This window comes from Gavialis gangeticus, unplaced genomic scaffold (genome assembly GCF_001723915.1).
Source record: "Gavialis gangeticus isolate Ggan-Ray unplaced genomic scaffold, GavGan_comp1, whole genome shotgun sequence".
In the NCBI taxonomy this organism is placed as follows: Eukaryota; Metazoa; Chordata; order Crocodylia; family Gavialidae; genus Gavialis; species Gavialis gangeticus.
In genome coordinates this window covers 142,845,956-142,866,383 of record NW_017729032.1, presented here as the reverse complement: position 1 = coordinate 142,866,383, position 20,428 = coordinate 142,845,956, and the positions used below count along the sequence as shown (strand labels likewise).

The following is a 20,428-nucleotide window of genomic DNA, read 5'->3' as shown; positions in this document are numbered from 1 at the left end:
GATGACTAAAATCAATATTTATTTTTAAGCATTTATTTTGAGTTTTATCCATTTAAATTTTCAGGATTGTGCAACATTAAGGGTGTGGGGGAGTGTGCATGCATGTGTACACATATGCACACACACACTCTCACACACTCGCACACAAACCCACCTGCTTCCTCTCTCAGCCCAGCACACAGCAGGCATGGGGGAAGTTGCTGTGCTGCTGGGCTGTTAGCTCGCTACTGCTGCCGAGCTCAGCATCTCTTTTCCTTTTTGTCTCGCAGTGGTTGCTACTTCCCTGCTCCTCAGCAAGGAAACCTCCAGCTGCTACACTGGCATTTACCTCCTACAGCCAGGGGTTTGCCATGCCCACAGGAGCCTGCCTGGGCACTGTGGCAGCAGTCTAGTCTCACGTCCCCATTAATTTTGATCATTAACGATGGAAATATTGAGGTTAAATTAATGCTTGTTGAAGCTTACTGATTAAAAAAATCGAATCCTGCCATGCTTGCCTGTACACAAAGTGCTCTCTACTTTGCTTAAATGGCACACAATTTTTTCAGCTGTATTGGGTCATGATGTTTTGTAGAATTTAAATTTGGACAGAAGCGAGTTAATTCTGTCAATTTTTTATATTTATCATATTTTTCATCTGCATATTAATTTTCTAAAGCAGTGCAATCCTTCAAGAATGGAATAATTAGCTACATTTTATAAAGGATGATGTACTGGCACCAACAAGTTTAGGTAACTGATAGCAAATTGTATGTATACCTAAATGTTAGTATTTTTTAAAAATTTAATTCCATGGCCAAGCATTCCTATGGTTTGTTATAAGGCTCATTAGATGGAATCCTCAAATAGGGAAAGAACATTTACATCCTGCTGGTGGTTGACTTTGCACCATGTCCTGCTTGCAGATTTATTAATACCTGATTGTTTTACTGAGGGGCATCTTCAGGGTTCAGACATTTGAAGCAGCTTGAGACAGCTGTGCAGACCTATATGCCCCTTGAAGCAGTCCAAAAATTGGTGGAAATGCTCAAAAAATAACCTTGAAGGAAACGGATATGATGTAGAAGTGCTTCAAAAGCATTTACATGTGCACAGTCTACAGAATGTGACCGAGTCCTCCAACATTCCACAGTGCTCTGTTCTTTTCCCCTACCCAGAAGCAAATGGAATAGTGTCAGTGAGTAGTCGCTTGTCCAGTTTGTTTCTGCTTTACCAGAACATATTTTTCCTCCCCACCCTGGGACTTGGGAGATCAGAGACCCCATGATCTAGTAGTAGGGATGGATGGTCCAGGAGACCAAGCCAGAGCAGATAGGAGAACACTCACTGCCATCAGCTCTACTCACACCTTGGGAGGTGGTGGAGAGTATACCTGTAGTGTCCAAGGAGACTGCGGTTCTCAAACTGCATTGATTGTCTGCTCTGCTCCTCTCCTTTTTCAATCCCTGTTTTGGCTACAGCCCCTCTGTTGTGCCTCTGGCAGGAGAGCATGCAGCTGTGGTGATTCTGAAGCTATCCAGCTGGGGGACATGGTGGGGTGGGAGGGCTGGTAGTCCACGCTCCAAAGTATAGCTGCATTTTTAAACGTTTTAAATGTTATGTCTGTCTTCACCCTTTAGGCAGCAGATTCTGTGCATGAGGAATATTTGGCACATAAATGACAATGGAAATGCATCATTTTGTTATAACAGTTTTGGACTCCTTGCTGTTCCATGGATGTTTTGTGGGGTAGGGAAGGAAAAAGCTTACCTTGAAAATGATATCATCAAAGATGTTTAGTAGAAAACCTCAGAACAAGTTACAGTTTCTGAAACTTTGAGAACATGGGGGGAAGGTTTCTGTTGTTGGCTTACACCATCGTTTTGTTTTATTCTTGACATGCTTGCAAAGAGCTTGTTCAGTAGATGTGTGCTTAGCGCTGCTGAAGTGAAGTGAATCATTGTTGATCATAGCTTGTATACATTGGCTTTTTCAGATTTGTTTTTTTTCCTGTGCCTGACTTTCTCTCCCTGAAATGAAATGCCAGGGTACAGGAAGCTCAGCTGTTGGTTTCTCTGACTTTGTTTCAAGCTGTGTTAGGGAATGATTCTCTTTTGCCTGTTTGGTAAATCAAATATCACTTGTATTATACTTAAAGCTTACCAACACAAGAGTAAGCTAGGCGTTTAGCTCTGAAGTCTGATAGTTTACTTCAAAAGTACAGTTTTACAGAGACTAGGTTCTTGATTTGCTTTAACTGGAGTCAAAGGTAGGATGATTTTTAGCTCTCGTGTTGCTTCAGGATCATGTACACACAACTTCCAGCATAAGAGCTGCTGCATGTTCCTGAGTAGTTGCTGCCCCTTCCTTTTTGAAGCCTCTACAAGTGTACGCTTGCCCATATCCTTTGTTGCAAATCTATGCGCAATAAAATTGTATGGTGCTATAAATATTGGATACGCAAGGAACCGCTTGTGTAAAGGATACTAGATAGCAGATGACATTCTGAAGGGGCTAATTTTGTTAACAGAGAGAACCTGCCAGCTAGGCAGATTATGTAGCTAACCCATAATTCTTAACTATACCTTCCTTATTTTTCCTGCTTTCCCCTCCAAACCATCCACTAAACTCGGATAATGTTTCTGTAATAAAAATAAATAAATACATATTGGTATATGTCTGAGTTGACACAAAATTAGTGGTTGATAAGCTTTGACACTAATTAAGTTGGTAACGCAATTGGTATATGGGGATGGTGAGTTAATCCTTTATTTATGGCATCCATGGTTTATTAAGGCCTTCAACCAATAGAAACTGTCAAATATCTGTCCCTTCTTTTTTTCTTCTGTGTTGACCATTAATATTTTGGTATTTGTTGCTCTTAGTTTCTTTTCAATACATGAATAGTCTTTTTTCCGATATCTTGCACAGTGCCTGTTTTTTAAACTCCCTGTGCATTATTACTTCTGCATTGTTTGTCGTCAGTAATTTTTTTTTCCCTGAAAAATGGATCTCAAAGCCATTGCTTTCAAATTTTCAGAATAGCATTGTACGAAATGCTAATGTAATACTAAATGTAATACTGCCAAAGAAAACTGTTCGGGTGAGGAAAAATGATTTGCAAATTAAGAATGTCTGGAAATAGAGGGAAGGAAGATAGGGAAAATTCAGTCTAATCTTTTAAAATTTAATTGTAAATCTGAAAAATGTGGATCATCAGAATTCACAAAACCCGCAAGGGTAAATCATATAGCACCAAGGGGGAGGTGTCCTCATCACTCAGCTTCTTGCTGAAACTCCCTTTGGAGCAAGTTTCAAAAGAGGCTGGCCCAGCACAAGATTAAGTGTGAGAACAGAAAGTGAAAAACAGTTTTGTTTTATTTTTTGAGGGGGGGGAGTCTTTAAGCTGCTGAGAATGTCTGACTGAAACACACAGAGAGAGAGAGAGAGAAATAAAATATGACCTCTTAGAGCACAGCCTGTACATATGTCTACACAGAAGTCAGGAGGTGTTGATCAAAGCTCATGCCTCTCTGAACCATTAATCTTTAAGAACCCATCTTGCCCTGCCTTCTACCTAAGGTGGCCACTGACACATCCCCAGGATACAGGACATGCCCTTGATGAGGGGCAGGCCCCCTTGTCTAATCAGCAGTGAGGGGTGGGGCTGCTGCCTCCTTGGCCAATCAGCAGTGAGGGGTGGGGCCACAGGCCCCTTGGCCGGTCAGCAGCAAGGAGCAGAGCCACCACCTTGCTTTCTCCCTAGCTGGCTCAGAGCCCCTCCTGGCTGTGCACCACCTTGCGTCTAGGCACAGCCAATAGAATCATGAGGAAAAATGATTGACATTCATTTCCACCAATGAACTGAAAAACAGGACTTTTTGCTGTCCATTCTTCATTCAAAAATGGACAGGGGGCAAAAGGTTTAAAAACAGGATGGTCTGATTATAAAACAGAACCAATGGCCACCGTACTTCTGCCTGACATCAGGCTAACATGACTAACAACCTCTTTCTTGTTTTAACCTGCTTAGTGTAGGTGCTGGTGTCGGGCTAGCCAAGGAAATGCATGTTCCTATGCATTCTGTGCTGCACTCCCACCTGCCCCACTGGCTGCTACTCCTGCTGCCATTTCCCCACCTTCCTGCTGCTGCTGCCGCCACTTCTCCTCTTCCCCTGCTGCTCTGGCAGCATATGGTTCCCAGCTGCATGGCAGGGACTGCAGACCACAGCAAGAGCCAGCCCAGCCCCTGTGGACAGGGGCAATTGTTGGTGGTCCTCCCCTCCCCATTGTTCTTATTTGGCTGCACTATGGGGTGGAGGGAGGCAGGAAACAGCCCCAGGGTCACCAGGCCAGAAGCCTTTGCTAGAGGGTGGGGCGGAGCCAGTCAGGCCTTGCTCCTCCTGGGTCCTGTTGCTGGTGCCTCCTGGTTCCTGCCACCGCTGGTGCCTTGTCAGCCTAGCCAGGCAGCCATGGACAAATAATAATTAATTTTATAAATTTTTAGGGGCCCCACAGGCTGAATAGGATGGCCTTGTGGGTTGGGTGCAGCCCATGGGCCATATTTTGCCCACCCCTGAAGTAGAGTGAGTGATTAGAATACAATAGGTGGGAATGCAGGAGGGAGGGGAAGGGAGGAGCAAGGGTGCTGGGAGAGGCATACAAAGAAAGAATCCATAAAAACAAAGGGGATAACAACAGCTATTCCAGGTCCTGGGATAAAAATCCATAGTCCCTGTTTGAACCATACTTAACACAGTCCAGTTTGTGCATGATTTCTTGTTCCACAATTTCCTGTTGAAACTTAAAAACAAAAACAAAACTCCTGCCTGAGAACAACAGTCCTGAGGCCACTGATGACGTGTTCAGGGAGGTTGAAGTGTTCTTCCACAGGCTTTTGTGTCTTTCTGCAGTTGATGTCAGATTGGCGTTCACTCATTCTTAAACATAGCTTGCCCTGTCTGAGGCAGACAGCAGCTGGGCATCGTAAGCAGGTGATGATTTATGTGATGTTGGTAGACCGGCAGGTGAATGAACCTTGGATGTTGTACTCCTTATTTGATCCAGTAATGATGTGTTGTGTTGATGTAGGGGCACAACAGGCATTTGAGTCCATTGTAAGGTCTGGTGTGTTGGTGAGGATGGGAGTTAGTTTGAGATGCACCATTTGAGGTTGTTATAGGAGCTACGGTTGTACCTTTTGGATTGCAGTAAATTTCACATAGTAAATTGTACTTGTCCCATGTAACTTGATCCTGACTACTATAACTGGAAGAATGTCTCCATGCTGCATCTGCTGTGTCTCAAGGAGTTTGCTTAAAACTGAAATCTAATGTGAAGTGTAGCTATACGGATCACTTTGTAACCCTTCAGATTACAATAGTCTTTCTCCAGCTGTAAAAATGAAGACAAAAAGTTTGTCAAGCTGCAGTTTTGTACATTCTGTCTTAAGGTTTTTGAATTTATCACATAACTTTTATGTTGGCAATCAAATACTAGCAATTTTTATTGCGTATTCTGTACCACACATCCAGAGGTGCTGAGATGCAAGCCAAATGGCAATTAAAAATAAACTACTTGACAGAAGAAGTAATAGAGCAAGGAAAGATGTCAAATTCTATGTTACTTTATGCTCTTACATAAAGGTATGGGAGTCTGCTTAATCAGATTCTGCGTTCTAATTGCCCTTTCTGCTGCAAGTCTTCTTTGCTACATTAACATGCACATGGCATCCAGCTGTGCTGTTTAATTTATGCAGCCATTTAGGTCATCTCTGAATTTGGCCCAGTGTCTGCAGAATGGATGTTTTTAATTAACAAGAGGTTGGAACATGAAGTTGGTTACGTTAATAGTGAAGCTTTCTGAGAATTGGAGACTGGAAAAGGGCATGAGCCTTGTAGAACAAACTTACCCTGAGTTGCAGGTGACTGAGAGAAAGCTACACTTGTTACAGTTGCTTAGAAGGGAGAGGAATGAAATCTATTTGGCAAGTAATTTTGCATTTTCATTCTTTTTTCCCCCTGTACCTTACTAGTGGAGTATGCTCTATTACATGCTACAGCTCATAAGTCTCTTGGTACCAAAGAAGTGGAGCGTAAATGAGGCGACCTGTGGAGTGGATGCTTTCTTAAACTTTCAAAGACCAATCAAGGTGTGTCCTTGAAGTGTAAACACTGCTAAGTGATGTTAAGGTGTTTCAGCAGAGTTCTGGGTAGAATTATCCAGTTTCCTTTCCTAGGCTTTTCTTTTGACAGTCATTTTGCTGAGCAAACTTGGTTTTTAATTTTGGTTATTGATGGAAAAGTTGAGGGAGAGACTTATTCCATTCTTATTTCAGGATTTAGTACAAAATTAGGGACATCTAAAAATATTATGAGTTTTCATTCTTTGATTACAATCCAGTTCTCAGCCCTAGTTTCTAATATGGAGTATGTGTGTGTGTGTACTTCTGGTCTGTAGTTTTGAAACTAGCAAAGGAGTAATGACTGAGTCATTTTTTAATGGTGGGCACTTGCACAGCACCCATGTCCAAAGATTTCAGGGGGCTCTGTGTGTGTGTGTGTGTGTAATATATATTAGACTTTTGAATTAGACTTCAAAGCACTCTTATGAAGTGAGTCTTATTGAACCTCCTGGCACTGTACCTTAGCCAAGTCACTTTTTTCATCTTGGACAGTAGCAGAGCTGTGGATAAAGTCATCATTATAAATTCCCTGGTTTAACTGTTCAATAACATTTTTGATAAAATGACTGGGACACTTGAAATGGTACACATTGCTTGAGGCACATTGAAATAAAGTGGGTTAGATAATAGAAGACTAATCTGTACAATTTTAATGTAATCATGTGCTTTCCCCCCCACTTATGATCTATTCCTATTTAAAGTTTGATTTATTTATTTATTCTTTCCTTTAGGAGAAGCAAAAAATCTTCCTACATATCCGGGGCCAAACAAGATGAGGGATTGCTACTGTACAGTAAACCTGGACCAGGAGGAGGTTTTCAGGACCAAAATAGTGGAGAAGTCACTATGGTAACAGATACTTGTTTGCACATGTATTCAGTCTGCTTTTTTAATACCATGGAACATTTCTGTTTTATACAAAGTGTATGTAATCTTCCAGATAGCCATTCTTTGTTGCACCAAAATAAGTCTTATTGCAGGAATTGGCAATCCTCAGCACACGTTCCAGAGCACAGCATGCAAAGCCATTTTCTTCTTCATGCCACAGCCAGCAGCAGGTGGCCAGGAAGCTGCAAGCCCTGCTACAAGCAGCCCAGGCCCTGTGGCAGGCAGCAGCTGCCCAGAGCTCAGGCCAGCTGCAGCTGGGAGGCTGCAAACAGTTGCATGGGACTCCGCAGCTCTGGCCCCAGCTCTGTGGCTGTGGTGACTACACGCACACCTCCAGTCGCACAGGCGGGAAGGAGCCCGGGGAAGTGTAACTCTGGCCTCTCTGCCACCCTCCTCCTGGAGGGCACGCATACAGCCACAGAGCTGGTGCCAGGGTTGTGGAGCCCAGCGTAGCTGTTTGCAGCCGGCCTGCCACTTGCTGCAGCTGCCTGGTGCAACCCCAGCTCCTCCTCTGCTGTCTGCCCGGGGGCACGTATGTGCCTGCTGCTGACAATGAGGATCGGGTCCTTCCCAGGTGCCCTGCCTCTAGCATGCCAAGCTGAGGCATGGGTGGAGGTTGGGTTGTTTTTGGCACTGGCCAAAAACGTTGCTGACCCTTAGCCTACTGGATTTTTAAATTGTAGGAATAATATAATAGCATAAATAGAGGCATCATGTCTTGGCTTCTAACAGTCTGTTTTATCTTGTATGTGTTTAAAAAAAAAATGGTTCTTGTCCTGAAGCAGAGCATATCAAATCATCTTCAAGAATTTACAGTGCATGCAGCTCTGCCTACTTGTTATGATATTTGTTCAAAACTGACAGCCAAAAAGCAGGACCATTTAATCCAGCTGTCAGGGTTGTTACTGCTTACTGTTCTCATGACTTCACAGCTGTTCCTGAAGTGGATCGGAAAATTATAGTGGGGCTCTGCACTGATGGATGTGGCAAGGTTGGATGGTGGGAAGATAGGTGAAAACAGTATTTGTGTGAGGGGGAGAAAGTGGAAAGCAGTTACTGTGATAAATTCCCCAGATGGTGATGAGTTCACTGCTTTTCCCTACTTTGTATGTATGCATTAAGAGCCTTAATGCAAATGAAATGTTTTCTGTTCGTGAAATTATTACATCTCTCTGGAATGCTCAGATGAAGAGAAGAGATAAGAAGAGGCTACAAGAGTCGTCCTTTTTCCCTGTGCCCCCAACTTGCTGGGTAGCCTTTTCAGATGCAGTGGTGGGGATTATTTTCTCCCAGTAGCTGTCTTAAATGTAACCATTGTTAGAATCTAACCTGAAATCCTGCCTCTCCCTCAGACTTGAGCATCTGCCTGCAGCCCTGAGCTAGGTGCTCATTCACATCCCCAAACCCTCTTCTGCACTTATACTTTTGACTTTGGGCCACAGGATCAGGCTCTTTTCCACTCTCTCTGTGGTCTCCTGAACGTGTCCTCCTGCCTTGCCTGTACAGTGGTTTAGCTGCCATAAGAGTGGCAGAGGGTGCCCCCATGCAGCCTGGCCTAGTCTTATGGTTAGGGCCCTCTCCTGGCATGGGAATGATGCAGGTTTGAACCCTGTAGAGCTTAAGCTAGCTTTGAACTTGGTGTTCTGTTTCCTGGATGACTGCTGTAACTCCTAGACTTGCATAAAAAGTGAATTCCTCCTCATCTGGATGCTTTTGGATGGCAGTGGTCATGGCTGCAATGCTTTGTGCTGAACTCAGTGCTGTCAGTGTGCATTAAAGTATGTTCCTAATAGAGCAGGACACATGGGCAATGAGGATGCCTAGGTCTTGAATGCCTTGTAGCCTTACGCATGAGAGAGGTGGTGAGATGTTTAGTGTAACCAGGTGGCAGTACCTTTCTATATGTGCAGAACTTCAGGGATTCAAGTACTTGAGGTAAAATGCCTAGGTTATTTCAGGTGCTTAAGGGATGAGACTGGTCTGGATTACTGTCTTGGGCTTACCATATTTACTTGAATCCAAGATAAGGTTTCTTTCCTCACCCCCCCAACTTAACATGGGGTGAAGGGCCCCTTGTCTTAGATTTGAATACAAGATAGCAGGAGGGGTGGGTGATCCTCCCCCTCTATGCGGCACTGGTCAGGCCGCAGCTGGAGTACTGCGTCCAGTTCTGGGCGCCGCACTTTAAGAGGGATGTGGACAGCATCGAGAGGGTCCAGAGGAGGGCCACTCGTATGATCAAGGGACAGCAGGGTAGGTCCTATGAGGAAAGGTTGCGGGACCTGAACCTGTTCAGCCTTCAAAAGAGAAGGCTGAGGGGGGATCTTGTGGCCTGTTATAAACTGGTTAGGGGGGATCAGCAGGCGCTGGGGGAGTCCCTGTTCCCCCGAGCGCCGCAAGGAGTGACCAGGAACAATGGTCACAAGCTGGCGGAGGGAAGGTTTAAGTTGGACATCAGGAGGCGCTACTTCACGGTCAGGGCGGCTAGGGTCTGGAACCAGCTTCCAAGTGAGGTGGTGCAGGCTCCCACCCTGGGGGTTTTTAAGAGGAGGTTGGATGACCACCTTACTGGGGTCGTTTGACCCCAGTGCTCTTCCTGCCGTGGCAGGGGGTCGGACTAGATGATCTGCTCAGGTCCCTTCCGACCCTAGAAACTATGAAACTGCTGCAGCTCTGGCTCTGGCCTTGACCTACCACTGCCCCTACCCCCTGCAGCACATAGTTGCTCTGGTCCCAGTCCAGTGGTGCTGGAAGAACCTCCAGCCCACGCAGCTGCCACTGGGACTGGAGCAATCATGTGCTTTATGCCCCAGGCTGGAGTAGGGTCAGAGCCTTGTCAGAACTGGAGGATAAGCAGTGGCAGGGAGGGTGCAGGTGTCAGAGGGTGCAAGCGTGAGTGGGAGAAGTAGTGGGGAGCAGTCACCACCTGGGGGGAGCAAGTGCTGGGGCACACAGGCATAGGGAAGGCATGTGGTGTGGGGGACAGGCACCCTGGGGCAAGGTGAAGGAAGGCAAGGGGCCAGGGTCAGGTTGCTTGACCGTCCCTCCCATCATGCACCCTTCCCCCTTCAATTGCCTGTCGTCTTGCTATTGGTTTCCCTGCTGCAACGGTGGGGCAGGGATTATCCCTCCAATAATTTAATTCTATACATGGAAAAATGATGAATGTTATAATTTTCTATGTATAGAATCCTGTTATTGAAGGGCCATCTTAAATTTGTAGTTGTCTTGCATTTGGATAAATTGGCTAGTCACCTTCATTACTTTTTTACAGCTTGCCCTTAAGCACTAATCCACACAGTTTTAAGCTGTCTGCACTTAAAATTTTTCTTGCATTCTTTATTTTTGGTCTTTTCCCAGTGTAAGAAAGATATGGGATAATGGCAGGTGGAGGAGCCAGATGCATAGCGCAACTTTTTGACCACTGGTGGCTACATGTAATTGGGATAATCGGGTCTTATTTCTGAAGTTGATAATTTGTTCTTACCCTAATTGAAAACATATCTAGTTGAAGCTTGAAATCAGTTCTGTTTAAAGTAGTTTGGTAATTGTCACTCAGATCCAGTCCTTGTTCAAGTTTGTGAAACTGTGTTGCTCAGAACCAAAAGTTACACACTCTTCTTCTGTCACAGAAGGGTTTGTTATCTTAGTTTAGACTTCATTTCACTAAAGTAATTCAATAATTTTCCACTGAAAAATATCCTATAAAATAAAAATAGGTTTTAGGAATAAATAAGGAAAAGCAGCTTTACTTGGGGAAAATGCCATCTGTTTTTATCTTAACAATCCACCAAAGCCATTCTGAACTGTTGCTCTTCTCCTGGAGAGTGATAGGTCTTCCATTCTGTAGTGCTGAGCAGGGAATATCTCCTTCCTTGTTAGCTCTTTCTTCCCTTGACCTTTATTCCTAGGTAGTCTGTCCTTCACCTTTAGGCTTTTGTCTCTGCGAGGGTAAGGGTAAATTAAAATTTTCTAGGAACATTTCTTCCTCTGGGCTTTTGGCTCTGGGGGTGGGGGAGGTGAGGGAATATGCAGTAATTTCCTGGGAGCTTAACTTCAACTTTTGTGCCACCAGCTTCTAGGTACTGCTACCAGTTGCATTTCCTTCTCAGTCTCAAATGAAAATTCAGGATGGGAAGGGTTAGGTTCGTCTCTAGAGCCTTTCTTTATTTGGGGAAATTACTGTTATCTTAGTTAACTTAGTGAAGAGTACACAGAATATATATAGCCTTTAACCAGATTGTATTTCAAGATGTAGTAAAACAAGCACACAGGCTCATAAGATTTATTTCTTCAAGTGCTTTTCAGACAGTGCTGTGCTAGCTTATTATTCCTCTTGGGCTCCAACTCATAAATTACCTGGTCATCTCCAACCACTTGTATTATTGCATTCTTTGCTGCTGGTTTAAATCAAATGAATTTACTAAGTAGCTGTAAATTACCAAACAGGCCAGGTTAGTGTGCCCTGAGGGCTTATGTACATCCCTCCAATGTAATACTAAACACAGCAGTATGTGTTTTTTTTGTGTGTAGTCTCCTGCCTAGGAACTCTTTGGTGTAATAACCAAGCATGGGCTTTATCCCCCTATTCTGTACATCACTGCAATGATATATGGCATGAGCTATTAGGATAAGGAAATAAAGTAAAGCTGAAAAAGTAAACATGCTGAGAAATCAGTTGGATTTGATGTACTGACTGCAGTTGTCGGTGAGGGAAGCAGAAAGTGGCAGCTCTGCAGTTGTAGGTTCATGATTCTTAATTTCTAATGCATTTAGGATTCCTGTCAGAACTTGGATAATCCCGAAGTAATAGGGACTTTGAACTCATGGAAGCAAAATACAGAAGTTTATGTATTTCCTCACTCTTATTGACAATGTAAATGTACCAATTAAGGTTTTTTTAACTTAAAAAATAGGATTAAGCACTTCTATTTTTTAGCACATTGAGAGTTGCTGGTGAAAAAACTCCTATTTCATACCTGATTTGGCATTATTTTTTCCCGTTAAATGTGTAAATATATGAACAGTTAGGTTGTGCATGTATGTGTGTGTAGAAAATTGAAATGCTTTATTTCATAGTTTCATAGTTGGTAGGGTCGGAAGGGACCTGAGCAGATCATCAAGTCCAACCCCCTGCCTTGGCAGGAAAGGGTACTGGGTCAAATGACCCTGGCCAGGTGTTCATCTAGCCTTCTTTTGAAGACCCCCAGGGTGGGAGCCAGCACAACTTCTCTTGGAAGTTGGTTGCAGATCCTAGCTGCCCTGACAATGAAGTAGCGCCTCCTAATATCTAGCCTGAATCTACCCTCTGCCAGCTTGTGTCCATTGTTTCTAGTCACTCCTGGCAGTGCTCGGGGGAACAGGGACTCCCCCAGTGCCTGCTGGTCCCCCCTGACTAGTTTGTAAACTGCCACTAGATCCCCCCTCAGCTTTCTCTTGTGGAAGCTGAACAGGTTCAGGTCCCGTAGCCTCTCCTTGTAGGGCCTGCCCTGCTGACCCCTGATCATGCAGGTGGCCCTCCTTTGGACCCTCTCCATGATGTCCACATCCCTCCTGAAGTGTGGCGCCCAGAACTGTATTTACCCGAATACAACATGATGTCCCCCCTGCAATTGGCATAGGCAGAAAAAGACTCTTGTCTTATAAATGCATACATGGAAACCTTGTTAAATACATGATCTATCATTAAACTGTTGCCAAGAGTCTCCTTCCTCTAGCTGGTCTCTCAGCCAAGGCCTACTGTCCTGGACTTAACTTCTGGGCTCCATCCCCTATCCTGCCCTCTGGGGCCTTTCTCTCTGCCCTGCTCAGGCTGTGGGATCCCTGGCCCTGTTTACCTCCCACAGGCCCTTAACTTTCTGTCCTTCTTGGACTCCTGTCCCTTTCTGGGCTTTCTCCTTCCTTCTTGGGTTCCGGCCCACTGGTCCCAAGCTCTGCCCCTCTCTGGACTCCCTCCTTCTCAGACCACACTGGGCTCCCCAGCCATCTCTTAACCCCCCACCTCCCCCAATGGTCTGTGCCTTGAGTATGACCCCTGGCAGGGTGCAAGGTGGTCACATGCCACCTCCCAGGCACTAATGGGACCTCCAAAAACCACCCTTTCCAATGCCACCCAAACCACCAGTGTAAATCTCTAACTCGGAATAAACCCTCTGGTTATTGCACACCTTCCGACTTGGGTCTAAACACAAACCCCAAGCTCTTGTACTGTATCATGCAGCTCTCTTCTACCCTGAGTCCTCTTTCCCTGCAAGTTTGCAACCTTCTACTTGCATTACTCCCAGGGTAGTTTAGGCATCGGCCAGGAGCCCCTCTGCAGCTCTCCTCCCCTGGAGCTCTTCCCTTGGCAGCTCCCAGAGCCAGACTAACTGCTTTGGTTCAAGCCCTGGGTTTATATGGCTGGAAGCCATGCCCTGTTTTGGTTCTGTGCCTCTCTGAGCTGCTGCAGGTGTTTTCTGATTTAGCTTGCCAGCTCAGCCTCAGGGAAACTTACTGCTGCAGGCCTCTGCTGTTATACTAGTTTGTAATAGGTAAACCCCCAGGTACCTGTTCCCTGGCTGCTTATAATGGGCTGATTTTTTTTTCCCCTCCTGGGGCTCTCCCTCCTGCTCCTTCACCTTTAAAGTAACAGGACCCTCTAACTCTCTCTACAGGTCACTGTGGCTTGAGTGACCTGTTGGCTGTGGTGAGGCCCAGGCTGCCCTGTCTGTTGGCATGATATTATGCAATGTTATCCCACCCATACACTGGTGTCTGGTGTTGAAGCCTTAGCATGGAGGCCAAAAGAAGGGGAGATTCCCTCTGGCCTGCTCACAGGCTGTCCCTCCTTGCCCCGCGTGGCCTCTGCCTCCTGTCATCCAGTGATGCCAGCTGTATTGAGCTGGTGCCACCTCAAGCTGTGCTCCCTATTAATCATCCCGGCAAGGGGAGACTCTTTCTTTCTACTGGCCCACAGCCCAACAAACTGTGGTAAATCACAAGCCTTTAACTTTAGATGAATATAATGCATAATTTGTATTGCATATAAATAACTGCCAAAGTGCTGGTCAGATATGTGTTCATGGAGTACCTGTGTAAAAACTACCCAGTTTCAAAAAAGTATAACATGTATCAATTCTGGGTGACCCGTGTGTGGGTACTATATGCAAATTGCTCCAGCATGTGTAAACTCAAGGTCATTGTTTTCAGGTTTGCTCCTCAATTCCATGTGCTGAGGGAGAGCAGGGTCTGATGGTAAGGAGAGTTGGAAGGGATTACTGGGAGAGAAGTTAGGGGGAGCAGCAGAGTGGAAAGGGGCTACCTGCCCTCTAGAATTTTTTTCTCTGGTACAGCAGTGAGAGGGTGACAAATTCAAGGCAAACCTCAATAATTACATTCTGTATCTGTAAAATTATAACAAATTTATAAATTTTCCATATACAGAATCTAAGTATTGGGGGATCATCGTATAATCAGGGTTGTCTTCTATTTGAGTAAATACAGCATATGCTGAACGACCCTGAAAGTGTCTTATAATAAGGGACCTACTTAAATTGCAGTATTACAATTTCCATGGCAAATGCTGTGAAAAGTGGCATTGGCTGCAATTTCCTAGGATATCAGCCAATAAGGAAAATAAATAAAATGCTGGCTCTTCAGTGGGAGACAGCGTTCCTTGCTGCTGCTTCAGCCCAGCCTTACAGCCTGACCTGGAAGGGAAGGCGCCAGCTGGCAGGGCAGCAAGATGGTGGTTGCCCCCTTGTGTCTCTTCCCCCTGGGGCCTCTCTGCCAGTTAGTGCTAAGGGGTGGGGCTGGCATGTAATGACAATGAAATTGGATCTTTGGGCCACAAAAGTTACTTTCTCTTGCCACAAGTTGGGTAGGTCCCTATTTATAATTCATGCTTCCTTGCACTGACAGTCTGTATAATTTCTGGTTTTTTATGTATCCATAAATGTCTTTATGTAAAGAAGTGCAAAACTGAATCATAGATGAAATGCATTATCTTGTCTAATCAGTAACTCAGTGCATTTTTAGCTATTGGCCTTGGAATGGTACATTCATGGTGGGAGGAAGGAGGGAAGTGGTGGTGGCAGTGCCAACTAAAATCAGTCCCCATTGTTCTAATTGGTACAAATGCACAGTAGAAGAGGCCTAGTCTCAAGAAGCATACCATCTAAATAAGAGGCATGTCTACATCTTTTGTGAGTGTTTGTGGTGGGTTGCACATAGTGAGGCTTCAATTGCAATAAGGCAATCCAATAAACATTTATTAAATAAAGCAGTGGAAAAAAGTGCACTGAGTTTTGGTTCTGGTTAAAAACTATGAGATACGATGGGAAGAGCATATGATTTTACTAGAATCCGCTAAAAACTGGTGCCAAGTAACTCCTGAAAATAGCATTGGCTTATACAGGTCAAGCTTCTCTATCTGAAAGCTAGAGAACTTAGTCTGACTAGTTCGTTGGTTCTCAACCTTTTTAGACTCATGACACCCATCCGTGACATTGTCAATTTATCAGCACACTATTTAAAAAACTAACGTTTACCCATTTTTTACTGTGATTAAAATAGAGCAATTTTTCCATTCCAGAGAACTCAAGAAGATCACAACTGGTCAGAATGTTTTTGATGCTATGGATTCCTATTTGGACAGTCTGGGGTTGTCCTGTGACTCATGTAGGTGTTTGCACATCTAACAGTACTAACAGTACCTTTTACACCCTTAAAGGATCTCAGCACCCTAGGGTGCTGGGTACCCTGGTTGAGAATTACTCACCACTAGTTTATACAAAATGTATCAGTGTTCATAGTTGGTAGGGTCAGAAGGGATCTGAGCAGATCCGACCCCCTGCCATGGGCAGGAAAGAATGCTGGGGTCAAATGACCCCGGCTAGGTGATTATCTAGCCTCCTTTTGAGGGCCCCCAGGGTAGGAGTGAGCACCACTTCCCTTGGAAGTTGGTTCCAGCTCCTAGCCACCCTGACTGTGAAGTAGTGCCTCCTGATATCTAGCCTGAATCTACTCTCTGTCAACTTATGGCCATTATTCCTTGTTACTCCCAGTAGTGCTCGGAGGAACAGGGACTCTCCCATTGCCTCCTGGTCCCCCTTGGCAAGTTTATAGACAGCCACAAGATCCCCTCTCAGCCTTCTCTTGTGGAGGCTGAACAGGTTCAGGTCCCGTAGCCTCTCCTTGTAGGGCCTGCCCTGCTGCCCACTTGATCATGCGAGGCGCCCTCCTCTGGACTCTCTCCATATTGTCCACATCCCTCCTGAAGTGGGGCTCCCAGAACTGGGCACAGTACTCCAACTGCGGCCTGACCAGTGTTGCATAGAGGGGGAGGATCACCTCCTTGCACCTGCTCGTGGTGCATCTATGGATGCATGACAAGGTACTGTTGGCCTTCCTGACTGCATCCCCACGCTGCTGGCCGATGTTCATCTTGGAATCAACAGTGACTCCAAGATCCTTTTCTGCCTCTGTGCTGACAAGAAGGGAATTCCCCAGCCTGTAGGTATGGTGCTTGTTCTTCCTCCCCAGGTGCAGTACCTTGCACTTGTCAGTATTGAAACCCATCCTATTCTCATTTGCCCACCTCTGTAACCTGTCTAGATTTAGTTGTAGCCTGTCCATCTCTTCTAGCATGCGCACTGCTCCCCATATCTTAGTGTCATCTGCAAATTTGAACAAGATGCTTTTCACCCCCTCGTCCAAGTTGCTGATGAAGATGTTGAACAGTGCAGGCCTGAGGACCGAGCCCTGGGGGACCCCACTGCCCACATCCTTCCAGGTCGAAAATGACCCATCCACCACCACTCTCTGGGTGCAGCCCTCCAGCCAAGTGTTGCTTTTTCAAATACCTTAGGTTGGAGAAGGGGAAAAATTCTGAGTGATCTTATAGCAAAGTATAATTTTGTTCATAGTTTTAGTATTTTCACCTACAGGATCATCCCACATTACAGTCCTCAGTTTATTCCAGTCGGGCTGTACAAAGTTGTCCTAATAGTAGAATTTAGACTCTTCCAGCACTTGGTGCCATCAGACCAATACATTGTGTTTGATGCCAAGAGAGGCCAGCTGGCAGAAATGATTTAGGTCCTTGATAGTGATTTAAGAGTATTACCTTACTTCCAGAAGTAAGATACGTACCCCAAAGTCCACCAGTTCTCAATTTTCAATAGGAAAATGTAGTACTCATCAAGTCACCAGGCTCACAGAAATATTGATGTGGGCCTTCAAATTAAGCCTGGAAAATAGGATACCAAGGCTCAGTTCCTAGGCTTTGCAACAGATGTACTGTGTGATTCTGGGTATAGTGCCCAGAAGCATGCATGTGTGTACATGTGCCTTTGCTAGTATGTGTGATGAATATTTTTGCCAAATATAAAAAATATTTTGATGCTTCACTAAATCAATCATTTGCCATCTTCCAAGATGACAGATTCCAAATTCTCCCCATCCCAGACCCATTCCTAGCTACATTTCTTCTCCAAGGATAAAATTCCTTGGTTTGTTGGCATTAAAATTGATTTTTGCCTTTGCTGTTTCTATTAAATGTTTCCATTGGCTTAAAAGGCAGTGTCAGCTGCATTGAGAAAATCAAGGCAATTTCTCTGATCCCGGGTAAAGAACGGATAGAATGTGACATCACCCTAAATCTATTTCAGAGGTATAAATACAGGCCAAAGCACTGTGAATGAAACTTACTGTCAGGCATTTCTGACATCTTGATTCCATGGTTGTTTAGTTCTTTTACTAAGAACTTTTTTGCTTATCCTAAGCAGAGCAATCAAAGCCTGAATGAAAGGGAGAAAACAAAAACTATCTAGGCATTTAGTCTGTTTTTTTCTTTAGACTTTGATGTGTAAGAGCATACATACCATGAAGTCTGAAGTGACTCCACAGTTACAGTTGCATTGCAATTAACACAAGACTAACATTTCTGTCTGTGTTCACACTTGTCTGAATAAATGTATTTTAAAAAATTGGATACAGAACTCTTTGGGGTGGAAATTTTCTGAGTAAATTCACAGTATTATTTTAAATATTTTCTTGGCATGTTTTAAAAACTGCTTCCTTTTATCAGTTTTCTCTGTGTTTCCTTAGCTAAAAACAGTCCCAAACTCCAAATTTTCCTCTCACGTTTGATAATATCTTGGACATAAGCCACTTCTCAAAGTTTTTAAATGGATAGTTAGTCCCCTTCCTTTGGGGAGAAGCCAAAAGTTGCTGTCTCATCTTTCCATCAGCTACTTCCCTGTTTTGATGCGTTCAGTTTGTCTGTCTGAAATGACAGCCCTATCCAGCACAGATGCTGTACAGAAGGAGCCTTGAACTAGATGTGATAAGCAGTGCTTTGAGTTTTGGCCGTTCAATTGTTCCCAGATTTGCAAATTTACAGATTTAGGGCTGGAAGGGACCTTGTGAGATCACTGGGTCCAGGCCCCCTCTTCTAGTCAGATAAGACTGCTGGGGCAAATAACCCCAGCAAGGTGTGCATCCAGTCTCCTTTTGAAGATCTTCAGGGTAGTTGCCTGCACCACCCACACTGTGAGTCTGTTCTAGTGTGTGGTCACAAACTGTAAGAAGTTTTTCCTTCTATCCAGGCTGAAACCTTCTTCTAGGGGTTTATTACCATTGCTGCTGGTTTTCCCCGGGGTGCTTTGGTGAATAGTTATTCACCTAGCCCCTGATGCTCTCCCCTGATATATTTGTAAGCTGCCACCAAATCCCCCTGAAGTCTTCTCTGTTCTAGGTTAAACAGTCCCATATCTGTCAGCCTTTCTTCATATGGCTTGCTCTTGAGGCCTCTAATCATACAAGTGGCTCTTCTCTGGACTCTCTCAAGCTTCTCCACATCCTTCTTGTGGTGCCCAGAACTGGATGCAGTACTCCAGCTGTGGTTTCACCAATGCTAAGTAGACAGGGAGAATAATTTCCTTAGTTTTGTTTTGAGATGCATCGGTTGATGCATACCAGTGTATCGTTTGCCCTGCTAACGGTAGCATCACAGTGGTGGCTCATATTCATTTTATGGCCAATTATGACCCCCAGGTCCCTTCTGAACGTGGTGCTAGCTAGTGTAGCACCACCAAGCCTGTAAATTTGTTGTTGATTTTTTTCCTCCCAAGATGGAGTACTTTACACTTCTCAGTGTTGAACAGCATCTGGTTCTGGTCTGCCCATCTAATTAATCTGTCTAGGTACTCCTGGATTGTCAGTCTACCCTGATGCATGGCTGCACTTCCCCACAGCTTAGTGTCATCGGTGACCTTTGCTAGTGTGCTTTTCACCTTCACATCTAGATCACTGAAGATGTTGAAAAGCACTGGTCCAAATACCAAACCTTGGGGGACCCCACTGGCTACCTTCCTTCAGGTTGACACAGATCCGTCTATTAGTACTCTCTGGGTCTGACCCCACAGCCAGTTTCCCACCCATCTGACCATTGAATTGTTGAGCTCGTAGTCCCCTAGTTTTACCTTGAGAGCCTCATGAGACACCAAGTCAAAGGCCTTCCTAAAGTAGTAAATGATGTGGACCTACTCTCCCTTATCCAGGTGGTGAGTAACCTCGTTGTAGAGGAGCTGAGGTTAGTCGGACATGACCTACCCACAACAAAGCCATGCTGGCTGTCTTTCAGAATTTTGCCTTCTACTAGCTTATCGCATATGGACACTTTGAATTTTTCAAGGATTTTTCCTGCAATTGAAGTCAATCATCCTGTAGTTCTGTGGGTCCTCTCTCCTCCCCTTCTTGAAGATGGGCACAACATTGGCCATCTTCCAGTCTTATGGGACCTTTCCTGAGCATCACAAATTTTCAAAGAGGTTCTCCAGCAGTCCTGTGATGACTTCAGCTAGTCCGTTCAGGACTCTCAGGTGGAGTTCATGAAGTCCTGCTGACATATAAATATTCAGCCTCTCTAGCTGTTCTTTCTCCAGCTCTTCATTGACTGTTAGTAGGTGATCATCCCTTCTGTGACTATTCTGTGTCATATTTGCATTCATCAGGCTATCAATGTGACTGATGGAATACAGATGCGAAGTACTCGTTCAGGAGTACAGTCTTCTCCTTGGTGTTAGTGATCAGATGTCCAGATGCATTGAGTAGTGGTCCCATGCTTCCACTGGTTTTCCTTCCATTTCCTCTTACAGTCCTTGATTTCGGTTGCTGACCTGCATTTGGTCACTGCCTTTGCTTTTCTAATTTGCCCCTTACAGGTGTGGGCCAATCTTATATAGTTCTCCTTGGGGCCTATTCCTAGCTTCCATCATTGGTAAGCCTCCCTTTTCTTTTTCAGAAGACCTGTGACTTCCCTATTGAGCCAAGGTGACCTTCTGGCCCCTGTGCCACCTTTTTTGTGTACAGGTATGGACAGCTTCTGTGCACTGA

At 44.7% G+C, this 20,428-nt stretch overlaps 1 protein-coding gene across 2 annotated transcripts in view; it reads left to right on the top strand.

Annotated features, from left to right (window-relative positions):
* The window catches only part of RASA3 (RAS p21 protein activator 3), a 266,603-nt gene that overhangs the window by 91,438 nt on the left and 154,737 nt on the right, over window positions 1-20,428 (top strand). For both annotated transcript variants that reach the window (XM_019524666.1, XM_019524665.1), the window contains exon 2: window positions 6,895-7,012. In XM_019524666.1, the coding sequence (XP_019380211.1) occupies window positions 6,895-7,012 (118 nt within the window). The remainder of the gene's footprint in view (window positions 1-6,894; window positions 7,013-20,428) is intronic.